The 24,055-nt window shown below is 43.8% G+C and overlaps 1 protein-coding gene across 1 annotated transcript; it reads right to left on the bottom strand.

The window, feature by feature from the left end:
- Positions 1 to 9,333: 9,333 nt before the first annotated feature.
- RIPPLY3 (ripply transcriptional repressor 3) lies at positions 9,334 to 19,598 on the bottom strand. The gene is made up of 4 exons (XM_004318650.4): positions 19,410 to 19,598; positions 18,515 to 18,581; positions 13,886 to 13,953; positions 9,334 to 10,437 (listed from the first exon to the last, which is right to left on the bottom strand). The coding sequence occupies exons 1-4, from the start codon at positions 19,511 to 19,513 to the stop codon at positions 10,128 to 10,130; spliced, it is 549 nt and encodes a 182-aa protein (XP_004318698.2). The 5' UTR covers positions 19,514 to 19,598; the 3' UTR covers positions 9,334 to 10,127.
- Between the last annotated feature and the right edge of the window lie 4,457 nt (positions 19,599 to 24,055).

Raw genomic sequence — 24,055 nt, 5'->3', positions numbered from 1 at the left:
AAAGAAACCAGACACAAATGAGCACATACTGTATGATTCCATTTGTATAAAGTTCAAAAGTAGGCAAAACGAATCCATGGTATTTGAAATCCGAATAGTGGTTACCTTTGGGGTAGAGAGTGAGCGTGGTAGCTGGAAGGGGGCATAACAGGGACTGCTGGGGTGGTGGTAATCTTCTAGTGCTTAACTTGGCTGGAGTTTTAAGGGTGTGCTGTCTTTTAAAATTCATCAAGCACTTATTATTTGCTCACTTTTCTGTATACAGTATATGTTGATTAGAAATGTATTATTTATTTATTTATTTTTGGCTGCGTTGGGTCTTCGTTGTCGTGCACGGGCTTCTCATTGCAGTCGCTTCTCTTGTTGCGGAGCACGGGCTCTAGGCACACAGGCTTCAGTAGCTGTGGCACACGGGCTCAGTAGCTGTGGCTCGCGGGCTCTAGAGCGCAGGCTCAGTAGTTGTAGCACATGGGCTTAGTTGCTCTGCGGCATGTGGGATCTTCCCGGACCAGGGCTTGAACCCGTGTCCCCTGCATCGGCAGGCGGATTCTTAACCACTGCGCCACCAGGGAAGCCCAGAAATGTTTTTTGTTTTTCTTTTGCGGTACTTGGGCCTCTCACTGCTGTGGCCTCTCCCGTTGCGGAGCACAGGCTCTGGACGCGCAGGCTCAGCGGCCATGGCTCACGGGCCCAGCCGCTCCGTGGCATGTGGGATCTTCCCGGACCGGGGCACGAAACGGCGTCCCCTGCATCGGCAGGTGGACTCTCAACCACTGCGCCACCAGGGAAGCCCCAGAAATGTATTTTTAAATAAACATTTAAAAATATCTTTAATGATCCACATGGTAGCTGCAACTATTGCTAGGGACCAGCATAGTGTTATAGAAAACTATGTAAAACTTCTGAATTCGCAGGTGTACTATTTGATGTACCTGGAGAGACCCCAAATTATGTCAGTTGTGACCGTTATTCTTTGGTATTATTGATAACTGAAGTCTTACACCTCACTTAAATCTGGGTACTGGCCAGACTACGTTATTCAATAACATAATCTGGGTGTTTAAAGTAATTTAAGAGACTTTTAGAAATATCTAGCCTGATGATGACCTGGATCTCAGCAGCCGGTCTTCCCGTCATGTCTTACTTTGGAATTGAAGTCATCATCCTAAAAGCACACCTGAGACCTCTTTACCTTTATGTGATGGATGGCTCAGAGGTCACTGCAAGTGTGCAGAAGACAGGAAACTTGATAAACCCAGAAGCATCAAAAACTAAGAGTGCCAAAGAAGAAACCAAAGGATTTCTTCAGAACTTTTGTTCTTTTACTTTTTAAAATGTAAATTCTGTCATGCCACAAAAAGATTGTATTATTCCTTTAGTGGTTCAGTGGCTAAAGAAGAAGATACAAATATTGTTATAATAGATGAGTTTACGCTTTTTTAAACAAATTTATTGGGGTGTAATTTATATACTATAGAGTCACGCATTGGCACTGAACAATTCAATGATTTTAGTGAATTTCTAGAAATGTGAAACAATCATCATCATCCAGTTTCAGAACATTTCTACCACTTCTAAAAGTTCCTTGTGCCCATTTATAGTTAATCCATGTTCCCGCTGCCAACACTAAGCAACCAGTTCTGCTTTCTGTTACTATAAATTTGCATTTTCTTATATAAACGGAATCATACGGTGTAATCTGTTGTATCTTGTTTCTTTCACTTAGCATGATGTTTTCAAGGTCCATTCATGTTTTAGCATGTATTAAAACTTCACTGCACTCCTTTTATTGCTGAATAATATCCCATTACACGGATATCTCACATTTTATTTATCCATTCACCAGCTGATAGATATTTGGATTGTTTCCAGTTTGGAATTATTAGGACTAAAGCTGCTATGAACATCATGTACAAGGCTTTGAGTGGACAGAAGTTTTCATTTCTCCTGGGCAGATTCCTAGGAGGGGAATTCCTGGGTTGTATGGTAAAGTTATGTTTAACTTTTTAATGAAACCACTAAACTGTTTTCCAAACTGTTAGCTATTTTACATTCCCCCCAGGGACGTATGAGGGTTCCAGTTTCTCCACATCCCTGGCAACATTTGTTATTATCTGTCTTTTAAAAATTGTAACCATTCTTGGACATCATAAAAGTCTACAAATAATAAATGCTGGAGAGGGTGTGGAGGAAAGGAAACCGTCCTACACTGTTGATGGGAATGTAAATTGGTGCAGCCACTATGGAGAATAGTATGCAGGTTCCTTAAAAAACTAAAAATAGAGTTACCACATGATCCAGCAATTCCACTCCTGGGCATATATCCAGAAAAGATGAAAAGTCTAATTTGAAAAGATACGTGTACCTCAGTGTTCACAGCAGCACTATTTACAATAGCTAAGAAGCTATTGTAAAAATAGCTATTGTAAAGCTATTGTAAAAAGCTAAGCAATGAAAAAAAAAAAAAGCTAAGCAATGGAAGCAACCTAAGTGTCCGTCAAGGGAGGAATGGATAAAGAAGGGGTGGTATATATACATACAATGGAATATTACTCAGCCATAAGAAAGAATGACATTGCCATTTGCAGCAACATGGATGGACCTAGAGATTATCATACTAAGTGAAGTAAAACAGAGAAAGACAAATATTATATGATACACTCATATGTGGAATCTAAAAAATAATACAAATGAACTTATTTACGAAACAGAAACAGACTCAGACATAGAAAACAAATTTACGGTTATCAAAGGGGAAGGGGGGATGGGAAAAATTAGGAGTATGGGATTAACAAATACAAACTACTATATATAAAACAGACAACCAACAAAGACCTACTGGACAATGCAGGGAACTATACTCAATATCTTGTAGTATGTATAATGGAAAAGAATCTGAAAAAGAATACATACATATATATAGAGAGAGAGATATAACTGAATCACTTTGCTGTACACCTAAAACTAGCATGATATTATAAATCAACTATAGTTCAATTTTTTAAAAATTTTAATCCTTCTAATAGGTACATGACAGTATCTCATTGTGCTTTTAATCTGCATTTCTGTAATGACTAATGACATCGAGCATCTTTTTGAAATATCTAAAACTATAAAATAAAATCTGCTTGTAAGGATTACCATATAATGATATAATAGAATATTAAAATAATACTGTATTTTAGACTTGCCCAGCAACCTCTCAGCCAAATTATTTTTATAAACATCCATCATTTTCATAATCATCATGAAAAATCACCTATTTATGCATTGGTCTTTCACAAGTAATTCTTCAAAAATGAGTCATGCAGACATGACTCATGCCCTGCAGGAAAGTAGAAAATTCTCCCTCTGATATTTCTGTACAAGGTACTTTTTCTCTTATTTAGATATATCATCTTCCTATCACAGGAAAAAAGGTGATAAAAATAAACTGCTCAAACAAAAACCCCCAAGCCACAGCTACTGAGCCCATGTGCCACAACTACTGAAGCCCGCTCTCCGAGAGCCCCCTGCTCTGCAACAAGAGAAGCCACCGCAATGAGAAGCCTGTGCACCGCAATGAAGAGTAGCCCCTGCTCACCTCAACTAGAAAAAGCCCACGCGCAGCAACGAAGACCCAACAAAGCCAAAAATCAAACAAAAAAGCCATCATAGGGATTTTTTTTTTTTTTTGTAAATAAATGGAAAACGAGAGTGCGTCCAATATGGAACAGTGGAGACTGTGGAGATTTGAAGAGCACAAGGTTGTTCAACTGGGGCAGTTGTGACTCAACACCAGCTGATTGGTTCCACATGGGAACTCAGGCAAGTGTTGCCAGAGATTCAGGTTTTTAAAGGGAAATTCCCAGGGAATTTCCTGGTGGTCCAGTGGTTAGGATTTGGAGCTTTCACTGCCATGGCCCAGGTTCCATCCCTGGTCGGGGAACTAAGATCCCATAAGCCGCAGGGTGTGGCCAAAAAAAAGTAACAAAAAAAGAGAAATTCCCTGATCAGGCCCGTGTGAAAGGAAAATAAAGACTTTTGAAGAGCAATCTTCTCTCTCTCCTCTGGTTTGCTTTAAGATGTACATAAGCCAGTGGTAGCCTCCTGACTCCAGAAAGGTTAGTGCAGTTAATTTTATAAAAACAAGAACTTTCAAATAGGGAACTTTTGCAAGCCTTTGTCATCATATGAGGAGTGACCCCAACAGTATTTCAAACTAAACAGAAGTTAGCAGCTATCTTTTTGGCAAAGCACTGGACTGTCAAACTGAAAAGATTTTTACGTTTTTCTGATCTTTTTGTAGGCTAACTGATTGTTAGAAATATGCCAGTTAGCAAATATTTCAACAAGACAAACACACAAAAAAAGTTGTTTCTTTGATGCAGAGATTGGTTTTTTTTTGGCCTCACCAGGCAGCATGTGGAATGTTAGTTCCTGGACCAGGGATGGGATGGAACCCGCGCCCCATGCACTGGAAGTGCAGAGTCTTAATTAACCACTGGACCACCAGGGAAGTCCCCACAGATGATATTCTTAAAAATGAGTGAAAAAGGGTTAAATCAAAAGAAACTCATGCTGTGAAGAAGAGCCTTGTGAAAATAGGTGTTTGGAATTGTTTCTACCATTAGGTGAGTTTTCTGCTGAAATTAATGTTACTTTTAAAAAACCCCACCAAGTCTGTATACCTTCAGACAAAAAAACAAAAACATTTAAAATGTTTTACGACTTCCCTGGTGGCACAATCGTTAGGAATCTACCTGCCAATGCAGGGGACACGGGTTCGAGCTCCGGTCCAGGAAGATCTCACATGCCACGGAGCAACGAAGCCCTTGTGCCACAACTACTGAGCCTGCGTTCTAGAGCCGGCGAGCCACAACTACTGAACCTGCGTGCCACAACTACTGAAGCCCGCGTGTCTAGAGCCCATGCTCCACAAGAGAAGCCACCGCAATGAGAAGCCCGCGCACCGAAACAAACAGTTGCGCCCAATGGCCGCAACTAGAGAAAGCCCGCGCGCAGCAACGAAGACCCAACACAGCCAAAAACAAATAAGTAAATAAGCTTCTAAAAATAAATAAATAAAATGTTTTAAAATCTTCCCAGAAGTGGCTAAAACATAAATATATTATGTAGCCAAATAAAAATACGAAATGCAACATCTGTTGGTTCAAAAAACAACAAATTGACAAAAAGGATCGTGGAAATTTACTCATCAAACTTCAACAAAATCTTCTGCAAAATAGGCGGATGGGACTGAAAACAAATATTGTGATTTATTAAGTGCATGATGTGTCTCTTTCATGTGACTCTATGCTTCTCTGTGAGATAAATTAAATATTAAATTATATTTAACATATAATAAATACATGAGAGCAAAAATATTTAAAATTAATTAAAATTATGTTTACAATGATTATTTGATATGTGTATTATCCTTTAAAATATGTAGTGTGTATATCTTAACAATGTGTAAAACTATTAGTCTGATAGTATGTGATCATATGAAATTGCTATTTTTGTAGGTCAGAACAATGGAACATCAGCAATTTCAAATGACTCAACATAAGGTAGAGTTTATAAGTGAATACATGTTCAGGTGCAGGCTCAAGTGTTTTTTTTTTTTGCTTTTAGTCCTTGTTCTTATATTTTGTATATTTTAACTTTTTCATTGAAGTACAGTTAACTTACAATGTGTTAGTTTCAGGTGTAGAGCAAAGCGATTCAGATATAGATATATAGATATAGATATATATTTCTTTTGCAGATTCTTTCCCATTATAGGTTATTACAAGATACTGAGTATAGGGTCTTCCCTGGTGGCGCAGTGGTTAAGAATCCGCCTGCTAATGCAGGGGACACCGGTTCGAGCCCTGGTCCAGGAAGATCCCACATGCTGTAGAGTGACTAAGCCCATGCACCACAACTACTGAGCCTGAGCTCTAGAGTCTGCAAGCCACAACTACTGAACCCATGTGCCACAACTACTGAAGCCCACATGCCTAGAGCCCGTGCTCTGCAGCAAGAGAAGCCACCGCAATGAGAAGCCCACGCACCGCAACAAAGAGTAGCCCCCGGGGCTTCCCTGGTGGCGCAGTGGTTGAGAATCTGCCTGCTAATGCAGGGGACACGGGTTCGAGCCCTGGTCTGGGAGGATCCCACATGCCGTGGAGCAACTAGGCCCGTGAGCCACAACTACTGAGCCTGCGTGTCTGGAGCCTGTGCTCCGCAACAAGAGAGACCGCGATAGTGAGAGGCCCGCGCACCGCGATGAAGAGTGGCCCCCGCTTGCCACAACTAGAGAAAGCCCTTGCACAGAAACGAAGACCCAACGCAGCAAAAATAAATAAATTAATTAAGAAACTCCTGCCCCCAACAACAACAAAAAAGAGTAGCCCCCGCTTGCCGCAACTAGAGAGAAAGCCAGTGCAGCAAGACCCAACGCAGCCCAAAGTAAATAAATATAGAAATACACATATTAAAAAAAAGATATTGAGTATAGTGCTATACAGTAGGTCCTTGTTGTTTACCTATTTTATATATAGCAATGTGTATATGTTAATCCCAAACTCCTAATTTGTCTCCCCTGCCTCAATATTTTTTCAATGATAGGGATACGTGATGAAAAATGTGGAGCTCGCTCAGGTTTGAGCCCTTACACAGCGGACCCACGTCACCACAGTCACCAGCAAGAACACAGGAGCCCCGCGTGCACCGTCTCCCACGTCACAAATGCCTCTCTCACAGGACCTGCGATGCCATCACCACCGTGCCTAAAAGGTCTCATTTTCCTTATTTGCATTAAGCTGGCCACATTCTAAGTAATTTAAGGAAAGTCTACCACGCAGCACATTTAAAATTCTGGTGCCATCAGCATGCGGGCAAGTTTGGTTTCTTCATGGTAAACTGGTGACTGGGCCAGATCTTTTTTCTCATTAGAACTGATTTATTAAGAAAACAAAACAAAGCCAAATGCGATGACTTAAGTTCCATCCCAAGCATCACAGGAAGGGAGAGTAAGGGTAAGACTTCTAGTGTTTTTGTTAAAAATCCAGCAAAAGAGGAGGCCATCTTAAATCCTTTCTGAAACAGGCCCAGTAAGAGTTGTTTTTAAGTTTGGAAAAAGGTACTTTGAACAATAAATGAAACAATACAACTAAACAATAAAAACATTTTTTAAAGAAAAACAAAGAATTTTTTTGCTCAAATGGGAATTTTACTCAGTTAATAATATGCAAATAAACTTATTGATCAATCCCTTTCCTTTAAGTTCACTGTAATGTGTCACATGGTTGACATCTCCTACTGTCCAAGTCATGGACACCTGGATGAAGAACAAAGAACTTCCCTCCTTCCTTCCTTCCTTCCTTCCTTCCTTCCTTCCTTCTTTCCTTTCTTTCTTTCTCTTTCTCTCTTTCTTTCTTTTTTAGTCGAACTATAGTGATTTACAATGTGTTATTTTCAGGTGCACAGCAAATGATTATATATATATATATATATATATATATATATATATATATATATATATATATATACATACATACATTCTTTTTTAGATTCTTTTCCCTTATAGGTTATTACAAAATATTGAGTAGAGTTCCCTGACCCATACAGTAGGTCCTTGTTGGTTATCTATTTTATATATAGTAGTGTGAATATGTTAATCCCAACCCCCTAATTTATCTCTCTGCCTTTACTCATTTGGTAACCATAAGTTTGGGGTTTGGGTTTTCTTTTTTAATTTTTGGCTGCATTGGGTCTTCGTTGCTGCGAGCTGGCTTTCTCTAGTTGCAGCGAGCAGGGGCTACTCTTTGTTGTGGTGCACGGGCTTCTCACTGCAGTGGCTTCTCTTGTTGCAGAGCACAGGCTCTAGGTAGTCGGGCTCAGTAGTTGTGGCGCACGGGCTTAGCTGCTCCACGGCATGTGGGATCTTCCCGGACCAGAGCTCAAACCTGTGTCCCCTGCACTGGTAGGCAGATTCTTAACCACTGCGCCACCAGGGAAGTCCCCATAAGTTTGTTTTCTACATCTGAAAAAACTTTTAAAGAAAAAAATGTTAAAAGAAAAAATTCTAAAAAGTATTTTTTAAGGGATAGAGCAATAATAATAATAAAAATAATTGAGGGACTTCCCTGGTGGTGCAGGAGATAAGACTCTGCGCTCCCAATACATGGGGGCCCGACTTTGATCCCTGGTCAGGGAACTAGATCCCACATGCCACAACCAAGAGTTGGCATGCCACAACTAAGACCCAGCACAAGCAAATAAGTAAATATTTTTAGGGACTTCCCTGGTGGCACAGTGGTTAAGAATCCACCTGCCGATGCAGGGGACACGGGTTCGAGCCCCGGTCCGGGAAGGTCCCACATGCCGCAGAGCAACTAAGCTCATGCGCCACAACTACTGAGCCTGTGCTCTAGGGCCCATGAGCCACAACTACTGAAGCCCACGTGCCACAACTACTGAAGCCTGCGCGCCTAGAGCCTGTGCTCCACAACAAGAGAAGCCACAGCAATGAGGAGCCCACACACCGCAACGAAGAGTAGCCCCCACTCGCCGCAACTAGAGAAAGCCCGTGTGCAGCAACAAAGACCCAACACAGCCAAAAATAAATAATAAATTTATTTTTAAAAAAATAGTAAATAAATATTTTAAAAAATATATTGATATCGGCTACCTTTGGACAGAGAAAGGGGAAGACAGGAGAGGGCTACTTTGCAACACATATCAATACTTTTCTATAATGTTTGGGTTGTTGGAATATTTGCAAGTATTACTCCTATTTTTTATTTTATTTTATTTTATTTTCTGGCCACGGTGCGCAGCTTGTGGGCTCTTAGTTCCCCAATCAGGGATTGAACCCATGCCCTTGGCAGTGAAAGCGCTGACTCCTAACCACTGGACCGCCAGGGAATTCCCTCCTATTTTTTTAAAAAATATTTATTTATTTATTTTTGGCTGTGCCAGGTGTTAGTTGCGGCACGCAGGATCTTTCGTTGCAGTGCTTGGGCTCAGTAGTTGTGGCTCCTGGGCTTAGTTGCCCCAGGGCATGTGGGACTGTAGTTCCCTGACCAAGGATCCAACCTGGGCCCCCTGCATTGGACGGCGGATCCTTAACCCCTGGACCACCAGGGAAGTCCCCCTCCTATTTTTTAATATTAATGGATTTTTCAGAGCACTGAGCTTATAGGCCATTTTGCTTTCATTTTTATACTTTTTCTACATTCTTAAAAAAACAGAAATATAAGAGTTAAATATAGAAAAATCCTAACAAACTTTTAAAAACTTTAAAGGAGGCACTAATTGAATCTAAAATGTCAAACAAAAAAGATGATTATCAAACGATTTTGTCTCTCAAAATATTTATTTCAAGTAGAAACTGGGAAGACAACAACATGCAAAATAGTTAAGTAAAAAACCTTGACAAATACACTCATTTGGTCATCAAAATATAAAAAGCTGAAAATGATATTACATTTGGTACTTTGATTGCAAACAGTGTTACTCTAGTCAAGTAATAAGCCCAAAGTGGTCCCCAGCTAAGAGTTAAAGCTCGTCTCTCTATCCATACACACAGTGCTTAGACAAGCATCATATATGTTTTTATCCAGAATGGTTCCCCCCACAGATCCTTATCTTTTTATTTTTGTTACTTTTATGGAAATTATTCAGTGTGTGTGTTTTTTATAAATAAACTTTTTTTTCAGAATGTCACTAAGCAACCACATCGGGCTCGGACAATAGCTGGATCATTTTTACAAAAGTGGAAAAACCCAAATAAAGGGTCTCAGGTTAAGTGAGAGGCGAGGGTGGGTTATTAATCGATATGGAATAATTTGTCGTTTGATCAGCACAGTGACATTGCCGAACGTGCTCTGAAAGTTGGCCCCTCCTGATAGCAATCCATGTGGATGCAAACCTCTTGGACCTAGAATCCTTTCTCAAAGGTACAAATGAGGCACAGAGAATCACTAGGAGAAGGGATGAGTACAAGCTGAGCCCTCGCCACGAGCGGGGTGCTGGCCAAAGAAAGTCAAGTCCTCGTACATGCAAAGTGTGTTGAAACGCAAGGTGTCCTGGCGCGGCTGTCCCCAAGGGTTGTCCCCAGGGCACGAGTGAGGTGGGTCTGGTGCAGGAGAGACAGACTACTTGGATGAGGGGCACGCAGCATCCTCCAGAGAGTCAGGGTAGGGGAGCGGACCCTTACCACCGAGGCCACCGCAGCCTCCGGGGCGCCATCCTGGGTTTGTCAGCCGGTCTCTGCCCTTTCCTCCCGGGCTGTCCTGCGCCTCCTGGCGCTGCAGGTCGGAGGGCTGGACCTCTTGGTCGTGCTCCTCGTCTGAATTGGACTCATCGTTGTAGAAGTGAATGGTGGCTTGCACGGGGAAGCTGGCCAGCACCTTCTCCCCGGAACTCTGCAGATACTCTTGACGCTTAGAAATGGGTAAATAAAGTCTAATATTTAAGAAACAAATACACCATTAATCAACCTGAAAACAGTCTTAAACTGCATCTAGAGGATCCTTTTCCCTAGAAGCAGCTAAGCCCCAATCTTCCCTCCTGATTTTGCCTTCACTGTGCACAGTGGGGTTTTTTAAGTCACCAGAACACAAAACTGTGGGCAGATGGGGGGACCTGGTAGTGAACCCCACACTAGGTCGGAATTGAGCTGTAATCTGGGTGAGCAGATCAATTTAGACCAACACAGGGAGAAGGGTGTGCTTCCACAAAGGTAAAAGGGTAGTAAAACATTGAGTTCCAAAGTTAAGAGGCTCTCTCTGATCGAACAAAGGACCTGATTCATCCTGGATAATATATGTCCTATTCAGGGGATGCCTCACTCCCCTCCGCCCCCCCCCCCCAACAGAGGGAATGTCATGACTTTGGAGGAAACTTGACCCTGAAACCCTGGTCTAGAGAAGTGGCTAATCTTTCTGAATGTTGCCATAGTAAATGTCGCCTGTAGGGGTGCATCCCTCACTTTGGCAGAATAGAAAATGGCAACCCTGGCAATTTTTCTAGAAGAGAGAGAGGGAGAGGGAGAAAGAGAGCAGGGGGGCGGGGGGAGGGAAGGGAAGGAAAGAAGGAAGAAAAGGAATATATAGAATTTGGAACCTCTACATCCAGGTTTTGTGAATTTAGGATTCCAGTTATACATGGAAAGTATTTTAAATGTCCCACTGTCCCCATAATCTCTTCTTGTAGCTTTGACTTACTAATCGTTTGCATTTTCCCCTGTGGTCTCATAAAGGAACTGAGAGGGATTACCTATCGATCATTGCTTGTTTGCAAAGCTGATTTCAATTCCCCCCTTTTTGGACGGAGGAGAAAAGGGAGAGAAAACACCTTACTATAAATAATGTAGGGCAATTTTTAACTTTCTAAGATTTCCAATAGTTGATGGTTCTCAACCCCCAGGGGACCTTCAGCAATGTTTGGAGTCAACTTTAGTTATCCCAACTGAAGGGCAGCTACTGTCATTTAGTGTGTAGAAGCCAGGGATGCTGCTAAACACCTCACAAGGCCCAGGACAGCCCCACAACAAAGAATTATCCACCCCAGTCAATTATATCTCAATTTTTTAAAATTAGCCAGTCCAAAGCGTCAGTAGTGCCGAGACTGAGAAACTCTGCAACAGAGAGAATGCACATCTATGTAAATCCTGGACAGCATAGTTTAGTGGTTGGCCATGTTAAAAATTAGGTGTCATGCTGAGGTATTTACAAGTGAGTGTGTAGGATGTCTGGGATTTGCTTTAAACTATTCTAACAACAAATCTTTGGGAGAGATGATAAGCACGATCAGATCCTGAGAACACTGATAATTATTGAGGCTGGTGATGCGCATGGGGGTTCACTATATCATTCCCCCCATTTTTGTGTATAAAAAGATAAAATTTTGTAATAGAGATAAAGTTATGTATTCAGCCCGCAATGCACGGTTACACAGATGCAGATCACACATCACCAGTCACTGCATTTTCAATGAATCAAAAGTCAGGGCACAGCAGAGTCTGTGAGGCAGGCCCGGGGGCAGGTGTGAAGGTGAAGGCTCATGGGGCATGAAGGAGGGGGTGGCTCCCAACCCCAGCCCACATTGGGGTCACCTGGGAAGCCTGTAAAAATACAGATACCCGCGCTTTTCCCCAGCACCTCCAGGGGAATCGCCCCGGCCCACCTCCCGCCTGCATTTGTAAAGCTTCCCCAGTGATTTCATGAGGATTGAAGACCACTGATGTGAAACACTAGGAAAACTTCCTTTTTCCAAAAATCACCCTTTGATCAGTTTGAGGGGCTCTAATTTTCATCTCTGGCAATTAGTATCCTTGAGTCTTATTAAAGCTTCTAGTCTTCCAGGACAACCAGGGGAAAAATACTCTGATGAGAGGTGACAGCGTAGGCTAGGTTTATTTTGGTGAAGGAAATGACACCTGGAAAGAGACAGGCTGAGAGAGATAGGAGAGAAACAGACATAGAGAAACAGATAAAAGTCCAGTGCATGAACCACTTGCCCAAAATGCATGAAATGTAAGAGGGATACAGGGAATTCCCTGGTGGTCCAGTGGTTAGGATTCCGCACTTCCAGTGCAGGGGACACAAGTTCGATCCCTGGTCAGGGAACCAAGCGGCGTGGCCAAGAAACAAACAAAAAAGAAGGATACAGCAGTGAGGGTCCTGATCACCGCCAAGACCAGGACCATGAAAGAACTACTCAGAGGCCAGAGGATCCAACCGTGGTACAGTATCCATCCAGTCCCTCATTTACTTCACATCTACATTTAGGGGGTCTACTTTGCACTAGGCAGTACAGTAACTTATATCCTGGGAGAAAAATAGAAATATACCTAAATATCTAAGTAAATAAGCTGATATGCGTATATAATTCATATGCAATTAAATTTAACACAAGGCAGAATATGGTATAAAAAAGAGGTATAAACAAGTATAAAGAAAAGAGGCCAATTCCAACTTGCAAATGAAACACTGAATGAATGAATAAATGAATAGATTCTAGAAATCGAACAAAATATCCTTGAAGTTCCTTGGGATAATCATAACTAAACAATGTTGGAGAATATACTGAATTATTTTCCATTTTTTGAAAATGTATACACTTGAAGACACTGAAGTGTATTAATGCTTATATTTAAAGGAAATAATATAGTCCGGCAGAGGGCGCCTTATGTGGAAGGTAGCCTTAATCGTTTTTTCAAGATTATTATGGACTGAAAAACATTATTCTGAAATGTCATAGATTTATCTTCCAAAATTATGAATTATCTTTAGAGGATAATTATACGCATGTGTACTTTTTTTTTTTTTTTTTCTGCGGTGTGCGGGCCTCTCAGTGTTGTGGCCTCTCCCGTTGCGGAGCACAGGCTCCGGACACGCAGGCTCAGCGGCCATGGCTCACGGGCCCAGCCGCTCCGCGGCATGTGGGATCCTCCCGGACCGGGGCACGAACCCGTGTCCCCTGCATCGGCAGGTGGCCTCTCAACCACTGCACCACCAGGGAAGCCCCGCATGTGTACTTTTAAACTGTATTGTAATTCACACATTAATTTGTCCCACATAGGAACGCCTACACTGAGAATCATTACACTTTTTCAGGTCAACATTCTTTAAAAATTATTTTAGCTTGCTTTATGTTATTAACTAGTTAATTATTATGATTGCAAATGAGCTTATATTCTCTTTCTTAAAGGTATGAAGTGAGTGGATACTGGCCAAATAATTTATACACATAGGTATTTTGCTATGTTTGTATCAATTAACATAAGAACCATAAAATACATCCATTTTAAAATCATATCTTGTAAACCTTTAGAAATGTTACATAAAAATAAAAATAATAATTTAAAAAAAGGAAACAATACATTTCTTACAGTGAAGTCAGATATTACCTTACAGGATGCTGAAACCCAAAGGCCCCCTTCGATCCAAAGGTTTGTTGGTCACACCCAGGCTCAAGCTATAAAGACAGACACATACAAACACAGACACAGTCAAGAAGCCTCTGAAAGCAGCATCCTGAAGTTTTTAAAAATAAAATCTAAGTAGCCTGCACTTGTGTCAGTTCCAATTTTAGAGATAGTTTAAACACCTTAACAGTATTTGATAAGCTCCTCTCCCTCTTACTGTTGTCATGATATCCCGGGCCCTGTGAGGGATCCCAAGGTGTAAGGATGAGTCGGACACAGTCCCCCAGTTCATGCATTTTAAATCTAATGAGGAAAGACACACATAGAGGCAAATAACTACATTACAAAGCACCATACAGTTAGATGCTAACTATTCTAAACAAGGAAGAGGATCAGGAAAGGGTTCATGGGGGCCTTGGCAGAGACATCAGTGGCACTTGGGTATGCAGTTCTGGGCCCATTCCTAGTGGAGCAGAGCATCAAATTCTGAGGGGCGGGAAAATAGAGAGCCCAGCGTGGAAAGGTGGAGCCCAGCGTGGAATGAATGAGAGACTGCATTGGTAAAAGGGCTCAAAAGAAAGCTAAGTCCAGACACTGAACAACTTGAATACCCACTACTGAGTCTAAGTTTCATTCTGGAGACAGGATTCAAGACCATTACTGACTTTGAGCTGGGAATTCAACAATCAGATCTGTATTTTAAGGATCATGGTGGCTGCTGGGAGCAGTGCATAGCATAGACTGGTGAGCTAAGGGCTTGGAGGCACCTGACAAGAGGTGGTTTGAACTCAAGTAACACCAACCAGAAGGGAAAGGAAAGACAGATTCCAAGGACATTTGGTAGCATCCAAAAGGGCGGAGACCACTTGCTGGGGGCCCTGAATAGCCAAAGCAATCTTGAGAAAGAAGGAGAAGCTTGAGGCATTGCACTTCTTGATTTCAAACTATATTACAAAGCTATAGGAATCAAAACAGTATGGTATTGGCCTAAATACAGACACATAGATCAATGGAACAGAATAGTGAGCCCAGAAATAAACTTATGCATATATATCGTCAATTAATTTATGACAAGGGAGACAAAAATATACAATGGGGAAAGGACAGTCTCTTCAAAAAATGGTCTTGAGAAAACTGAACAGCCACATGCAAAAGAATGAAACTGGGCCCCTATCTTACACCATACACAAAAAAAAGACTGGATTAAAAATCTGAATGTAAGACCTCAAACCATAAGCCTCCTTGAAATTTTACCAGGCTTATTTTTATAATATGCTATGGTAAGCTAAGGGAAAGAATGACGGTCTTTGGAACAAAATCTTTTCCATAATGAAGTTCACTCTTTGGGGTCTCCAAGAAATCACGTCTGTATTAAGCTCTGTTCATAATTATAAAGTATCTCTAACTGCTCAGACTCTACCACCATAAGCAATCCTGGGCTGTCAGTGGCAATTTTACACCCTGTGATGGGAGAGGATATAATAGACAATGCAAGCCTTGGTGGACGCCTAAAGGCAGTGGTGGCTAGTATGGAGTAATAGCTTCCTTTAAGTGATTAATTCTAACCAGACTCTGGGAAACACATAGCACACTTTTATAAACTCTGTAAACTTTACCCCACAAACATACACAGATTTTAAAACTTCACACCTCAAATATCCTCCTCTTAAACGTCCTTTTCTGATGACTTAAACGTCTAAATATTCACACTCTGATAATTCAGGGTAACAAAAATGTATACAATGTACACTGCGTTAAAGGGATGTGCGACAGGGCTGAACAGCTACGAAACCAAAATGCCACAGACAGCACCTTCCCTTTGCACACAGAGAGGTGACAGCTTTCCTTGGGGGAGGGGGGAGGGGCCTCAGGACACACTGACAGGGAGCTGTTGAAGAACGTAACTGTGCTTTAGCTGAAGGACGTCAAACAAGAACACCCCGCCGTCCAACAATGCATGAGCTCCACAGAAGCTCCTGACAGGGTCCCGGGAACAGTGAGCAGCCGCCGAACATTGGGGGTGGGGGGGGAGGTAGGGGGGTAATTATTTAGCCACAGCGGGGCTCACATGTGATGTGTGTATCACATCACATTTTTATGGCATTTGTACCGAAACCTTCTGATTCTCTCAGAATACATGTTTCCAAGTGTCTCTACCAAGAAAAAAAAAAAGGGGGGGGGGGTGTTTGTGCGAAAGAAGAGATACAAGAGAGACTTTTGTGAGGATCTCTCTGTGTTCTCTCCACACATGCCTCTGACTCTGGTAAAGCTACGATGCAGGGGGGCGGGGGTGGTGGTTGGATGAATTGGGAGATTGGGATTGACATGTATACACTGATGTGTATAAAATTCATGAGTAATAAGAACCTGCTGTATAAAAAAATTAAATTAAATTAAAAAAAAAAAGCTACGATGCAGGAAGCCTGGAAGATGGAAGGACGCGCAGGAGAACACAGTTCCTTACATGCCCTAGAAATCGTCTCCCTTGCAGACTTGGGCCGTCATTCATTTTTCCCAGGCACGGGAGGGAGACAGCTCCCAAGCGGTGGTACCAGGGGAACCAAATGAGCGAGGGTGACCCTACTGCTCAGGACACACGGTCTTGAGACTTTCCCTCGAATTTAGATTGTATTCTTTTTTTTTTTTTTGCGGCACGCTGTTGTGGCCTCTCCCGTTGCGGAGCACAGGCTCCCGATGCGCAGGCTCAGCGGCCATGGCTCACGGGCCTGACCGCTCCGCGGCATGTGGGATCTTCCCGGACCGGGTCACGAACCCATGTCCCCTGCATCGGCAGGCGGACCCTCAACCACTGCGCCACCAGGGAAGCCCTATAGTATTCTAACTGTGATCTGCTCGCCTGCAGTTGTGGTACAGGTCACTAGGCAGTGATCCCTCACCCCTCACCCACACCATTCCCGACCAATGACATTTCTCAAGAAATACACAACAGAGCTCAGGAGCCGAGGAGTTCTCCGGCTTTGTCGGCAGAGGCCGCTGCTGAGCAAGAAGCCGTCCCTCCCCGCGCCGGGGTGCCCTCCCCAGGCTGGGGCTCCGGGGAACCGAGCGCGATACTTCGGGTCTGCAGTCGTCCGCAGCTGACCGCTCTGCCCGGCAGATCTGGGTCTGCAAAGAGCTGGCCAGGGGGGGAGCCGGGCAGCGAGCTCTACAGCCCCCATGAACACCCACTCTCCACCCCGGCCCCCCAACAAATCCATGAACGCAACTGCTTGATCCGTTGTGCCTCGCTGATGATCAACAGAAAGTTGTCATAGCTTAACATTTTTCTGCGAGTAATCTTCATTTTTCTCACAAATGGCCTTCTCATAATAATAGGAAAAAAAAAAGACTACCTTACATTAGAAAGTGTGCTGTATTTTCATTCTTGCAAAGGGAGAGGCTATACAAACACTTCATTTAAAAGAAAATTGGATAATTTTTTCTCCCAAACACCTTTTAAATCTTATGTTTAAGAATTTAAGTTTGAATGCAAAAGAAGGAATTACTTCCCATTATTTAGATATTGTATGTAACAATAATTTGTGCTAAAAAATATTCCTTGTTAATTTAATATAATTTGATTTGCTTCACTCTTTAAATAATAGTAACCGAATTAAAACTCTCATTATTCAGACTAATTTAATAAAAGAGTCAATTTCAAAATGCATGAAAGGTCTGAACCTGAGTTTCTTATCATACTAAAAATAACTGCACAATGCCACAGGTGTAACCTAATGGTCCTTCCCAGCCCAATTAACTCCAGCATTTTAAAAGTCATCAATTTATATTTTAAAATATAACAAAGGACAGGCAAATTCTATGAAAGTAAGTCATTACTCCAGTAAGTATAAAACAATTTCGTTACCAATGCAGGAGACAAAAGAATAGTGGTGGTGATTAATCTTCACCCACAAAGCCCTCAGCTGGAGTGTTTGCTCAGACAACATGACTTACCCCAGGAGTGCTTGCAGACAGGGCCCAGAGAGCTTCAGAAAGGGCCAGGCGGCGGGTGAGGACTTTTAACCACACCTTCCGGGCACCCGAGACAGGGCTCTGCCCGTATTTGCTCTGTGGCACCAGCCCAGGGCTAATGGCACACTCAGCTTTTCTCTAAGATGAGGGGGACCGAGACAGACTTCTCTCTTCTACCTGCCGGTTAGCAGGAAAAACCCAACATGGGGGAATTCCACTGGTGGCCCAGTGGTTAAGACTCGCCACTTTCACTATCGTGGCCCGGGAGGGGTTCAATTCCTGGTCAGGGAACTGAGATCCTTCAAGCCCCGAGGTGCGGCCAATAAATAAAAATAAATAAATGAAAGAAGAAGAAAAAACCCACCGTGGAAGAAATCTCTTATAATGCCCTTTTAACAGTTCTGCCATGGTGGCTTTGCTTTTCAAGAAAGGAGAAGAAAGCAAGAGCCAATCTGCCTATGACTCAGATATGATCAACACCTAGCTGGCCAGGCTGCTACCCCCAGACCCCAAGGCACCTCTGCATTAGATGACCAAGGGAGGGACTGGCCGAGGAGGCCTTTCATGGTCCCTTTATTTTAGGGATGGTGCCACTTCCTGGCTGAACTGGTTGATACCTACAATGCCCACACTTAACCTTACCTCGCTTCCAGTTCTGGTGGGGTCAGCATCCTGGGGGGTCAGAATCCAAGGTCTCCATGGTGTTTGGCTGGAAGGACACGGACCAAGAGTGAACCCCAGCACTTTCTGCTTTTAAAGTTAGATCATAAGAGTTAACATTCTTATAATTTCTAATGTCTGCCTAGGAGTCACTGGACACACCAGAATGTTCTCTCAAGTTCTCAGTCTGTGCCATTTGCGTTTTTCTCTCCTGCCACATTCTCAGTTCTCTGCCTTCACTGGGCTTTTTGAGAAATCCCAAATATGACACACATCATTATTTGAGGAATTTCTCTTCCCAGCCTGGCAGGATTCTTCCATTCAGACTCCCCGCGGTAGCTGGCTACTTTGTTGCTCATTAATTTCTAACTGCACAGAGATGAGTCTACAGAGTTTTACGATGCAAAAAGCGGGAATGTGTTTCTCCTCTCTGGCTGCCTGGCCACCCAGCCCCTTCCACAACTCCCCTGCTAATTTGATTTTAACTTTACTACCTTAAAAAAGGCTGGTGCCCGTGACAGCGAACGCTGAGTCCCACGCACAGGGCAAACAAAGAATGTCACCAAGAGTGTGACAGTCAACGTGACGCGACCCCCTGCAGGGTTCACTGAGGGGTCCCCGAAGACTTCACCGATCCCAGCCCGGTGGGTTTCAGACCTAGAAACCGAAGCTTTGGCCCATTGCCGGGCACCTCCTGGGCCTCCGCACTTCAGAACTGTGCTCTGGAGCCGGGAAGATTCTGCGTCCCTGACTCTGGCTAAGGAACTTTCTCTGCGTCGCGTCGGGCTCCAGGGCTCCGCCTGGCTTCGGGGGCTCAGCGCGGCCGGAGCATCCTGCCTGCGCTCCCCGCACCGACGCGCCGTGGGGACACCCTCACCTCTCGGGCCCGCGCGGCGGTGGTGGTCCCCGTGGACCGCCCCCGGGGCAGTGACAGACGCGTCCCCGCGCCTCCCGGGCTCCAGCTGCTGCCTCGGGTCTCATGGTGCCCTCGGAGCCCGCGCCCCTCCAGCGGCGCCCGCGACCGCCCGCGCCTTTAACCGCTCAGGCGAGGGCGCTCACCTACCCGCGCTCTCGGCGCCAGGTTTAAAAACGGGGGCGGGGCGGGGAGCGGACACGGGAAACCCGGGAGAGGGTAGGGAGGGCACCGGAGAAGCTCCGGGAGGGGACAAGCAAAGCTCCAGGAGGGAGCGCCGCGGGGGGGAGGGGACGAGGTCAAGAAGGGGAATTGGGAAGCCCTGGTCAAGGGTGTGGAGGGAACAAAGGAAATCCAGGCATAATCGCCAGGAGCGGGGGCGAGGAAGCTCGGGGAGGGGACGGCGGGAAGTGACACAGAAAGCCTTGGAGAGGAGGGCACAGGGGGCAGGGGTCTTGGGCGGTGGAGTCGGGGGCGCTCCCTTGCCCAGGGGCCTCCCGCGCCCGGTGCTGGAGAGGAGGGATCCCTGGTTTCTTCCCGCCCCTCTGGGGTCTCCGCGTCCCTCGGGTTACTTATTCCTGCATCTAGGTCTCCAGATTTGCGGGAAATCTCACGTCCACGACTTTTAAAGCGGCCGCGGGGTTTGGGGGGCGGTTACTGAAGCCTGTGGACCCGCCCTGCCTGCGGTGCTGAACCGTGGGCGCCCGGAAGCCCCGACCGCGATGCCCAAAGCGGCTGTGGGGCTGCAGCAACGCATCCAGGCGGTGGAAGGTGGCGGAGAGAGCTCTCCAGATGAGAGCACCCTTCCCAGCGACGGAGGCCTTGGAAAAGGATGTGGCTTTCTCCGAGGGTGGGTGCGATTTTCCTCTGTGCCCCGGGGCCGGCACAGAAAGCGCCTTGGATGAGCCGGGATGGCGCGCGTGCCCTGGGAATACCTGGCCGGGCTGCAGGGCTCGCGGGGGCGCAGCTGTCTTGGTCCCCAGCGCTCGGGCAGGGTGGGAGGAGTTTCATTAGTAGAGCCCGGCGGCAGAACCCTGAAGGCGGCCGGCCTGGACTCGGGCCCCTCGCTTAAGTACGATCTGCTGCCCAGTGCCCCACTGACGCCGCGTCGAAGAACGCGAGCTTACTTTATGTGACTTACGGTAATGGAATTTTTTAAAAAATTAAAGAACTTCAGACATTAAAATGTTTCCACATTTTTTTTTCCCGTTTAAGAGCAACAGGTTATGGCTTCCCTGGTGGCGCAATGGTTAAGAATCCGCCTGCCAATGCAGGAGACACGGGTTCAAACCCTGGCCCGAGAAGATCCCACATGCCGCGGAGCAACTAAGCCCGAGCGCGACAGCTACTGAGCCTGCGCTGTAGATCCCGCGGGCCACAGCTACTGAAGCCCGTGCGCCAAAATTACCGAAACCTGTGAGCCTAGAACCCGAGCTCCGCAACGAGAGAAGCCACCGCAATGAGAAGCCCGTGCACTGCAATGAAGAGGAGCCCCCGCTCGTCGCAACTAGAGAAAGCCCGCGCGCAGCAACGAAGACCCAGCGCAGCCAAAAAAATAAATTAATTAAATAAATAAATAAAATTTTTTAAGTTGTGTAAAAAAAAAAGGAGGGTGGGAGGGAGACCCAAGAGGGAGGAGGTATGGAGATATATGTATATGTATAGCTGATTCACTTTGTTATAAAGCAGAAACTAACACACCATTGTAAAGCAATTAGACTCCAATAAAGATGCTAAAACAAAAAAGAGCAACAGGTTATGACAATAATGAAACCTTATTAAAGGCGAAGGGGGGAATTAATTTTAAAACTAAAATTTCACACAATGATTTTAAAAGACACTGAGTATAAGGGCATGGGGGAGGGGAGGCAAAGAACATTAACAGACAACATTGCAACAATAAGATACCATATTTAATCTACCAACAGAGAAAGGATTTTATAAAGGGACAATTGGCAACCGGTGCGGGTGCCTTCAAACGAGAGTCGGGAATGCAACTGGGGTACTTTCAGAAAGGTATGACAACTTACATCACATGCCTTAAAAATATTCACCTGTTTGGCCCAGTAACTCTACTTCTGTGTCTATATTAAAGATGTATTCAAGATGGGGATGAAGACGTATTTAATTACAGAAAGGTGTTCATTATAGTGTTTTTTATGATGTTGAAAAGTAAGTCTCAAAATATGACAATGATTAAATAGATGATAGTGGAATATCAGGCAGCTAATAAAAACATTTTCTGACTTGAACAGCATGGGAAAATACTTGTGATGTTAAGAGAGCAAAATTGGGGCTTCCCTGGTGGTGCAGTCGTTGAGAGTCTGCCTGCTGATGCAGGGGACACGGGTTCATGCCCCGGTCCGGGAAGATCCCACATGCCGCGGAGCGGTTAGGCCCGTGAGCCATGGCCGCTGAGCCTGCGCGTCCGGAGCCTGTGCTCCGCAATGGGAGAGGCCACAACAGTGAGAGGCCCAATTTACCGTTTTAAGCATTTTCAAATATAATTCAGTGGCACTAGGTAGACTCACATTGTTTGCAACCATCACCACCATCCATCTCCAGAACTTTTTCATCATCCTGAACTGAAACTCTGTACCTATTAACCACTAACTTCCCATTCCTCCCTTCACCAGCCCCTCGTGACCACCATTCTATTTTCTGTCTCTATGGCTTTGACTATTCCAGGCTTGTATAATAGGAATCATTTGTCCTTTGTGGATCATGTATTAATTTTATAAGTTATACATTTAATCTTCACCCCAACCCTGCAAACAAGCATTATTCCCATTTTACAGATTAAGAAACAGGGGTTGAGAGAGATTAGATAACCAGTGCAAAGTCACCATCTGGTTAGAGAGCCAGTACTCTTGGTCCTGCTGGGTACATGGGCTTTGGAAACCAAATGCCAAAAAAATACATTTAAAGGTCAAAAAGGACTCAAGACAGCATCTGCACACAGTAGGTACTCAGTTATTATAATTTTTTTAATTGAAGTATAGTTGATTTACAATGTTGTGTTAGTCTCAGCTATACAGAGAAGTGATTCAGTTATACATACATATATTCTTTTTCAGATTCTTTTCCATCATAAGTTATTACAAGATATGGAATATAGTTACCTCTGCTATACAGTAGGTCCTTGTTGTTTATTTATTTTATATACAGTAGTGTGTATCTTTTAATCTTAAACTACTAATTTATCCCCACCCCCACTCAGTTTTGTCTTTTTGCTTTGTTTTGGTTTTCTTTCTGCCAAACACATGTAAGACCACAATGGCCACAGCTGGAACAATTTGAACAGCAAAAGAAAGCAGTATTAGGTTATAACCCAAAGTATACAATAAATATTATTGAGTTCATACTGATATCAATAAATACTGAATAAATGGGCAGAATAGGCAAGTATTCTTTTTAAAATTTATTTATTTTTAAATTTTTGGCTGCACTGGGTCTTCGTTGTTGCCTGCAGGCTTTCTCTAGCTGCAGCGAGTGGGGGCTACTCTTCACTGTGGCGCATGGGCTTCTCATTGCAGTGGCTTCTCTTGTTGCAGAGCACGGGCTCTACGCACATGAGCTGCAGTAGCTTCACTGCAGCATAGAAGCCCCCACGTGCAGCAATGAAGTCCCAATGCAGCCAAAAATACTAAATAAATAAATAAACTTATTAAAAAAAAACTTTGTGTAAACCTGAGAAAACCATAATTCGAAAAGATACATGCATCCAATGTTCATTGCAGCTCTATTTACAGCAGCCAAGATATGGAAGTAACCTCAATGTCCATTGACAGATGAATGGAAAAGATGTAGTTACATATATATAGTGGAATATTATTCAGCCATAAAAAGGAATGAAATAATGCCGTTTGCAGCAACATGGATGGACCTAGACATTATCATACTAAGTGAGGTAAACCAGACAGAGAAAGACAAGTATCATATGATATCACTTATATTCAGAGTCTAAAAAAAAGATACAAATGAACTTATATACAAAACAGAAATAGACTCAAAGACATAGAAAGCAAACTTATGGTTACCAAGGGAGAAAGGGGGAAGGGGAGGGATAAATTACGGGTTTGGAATTAACATACACACACACATATATAAAATAGATAACCAACAAGGACTTACTATATAGCACAGGGAACTATACTCAGTATTTTGTAATAACCTATAAGGGAAAAGAATCTGAAAAAGAATATATATATATAAAACTGAATCACTTTGCTGTACACCTGAAACTAAAATAACATTGCAAATCAACTACAATAAAAAAATAAAATAGAAAAGTTTATGTAGATATTCAATCCTATAGGAGGTGGAGTGTGACTCTATAAACCATAGTTTTTAAATTATGCATTTATTTATTTATTTATTTATTTTTGCGGTACGCGGGCCTTTCACTGTTGTGGCCTCTCCCGTTGCGGAGCACAGGCTCCGGACGCGCAGACTCAGCGGCCATGGCTCACGGGCCCAGCCGCTCAGTGGCACGTGGGATCTTCCCGGACCGGGGCACGAACCCGTGTCCCCTGCATCGGCAGGCGGACTCTCAACCACTGCGCCACCAGGGAAGCCCTATGCATGTTTTTTATGAAAATATATGTAAT

Source organism: Tursiops truncatus, chromosome 4 (assembly GCF_011762595.2).
Source record: "Tursiops truncatus isolate mTurTru1 chromosome 4, mTurTru1.mat.Y, whole genome shotgun sequence".
In the NCBI taxonomy this organism is placed as follows: domain Eukaryota; kingdom Metazoa; phylum Chordata; class Mammalia; order Artiodactyla; family Delphinidae; genus Tursiops; species Tursiops truncatus.
The sequence above is the reverse complement of the archived record's forward strand: the minus strand, read 5'-3'. Positions and strand labels throughout refer to the sequence as shown.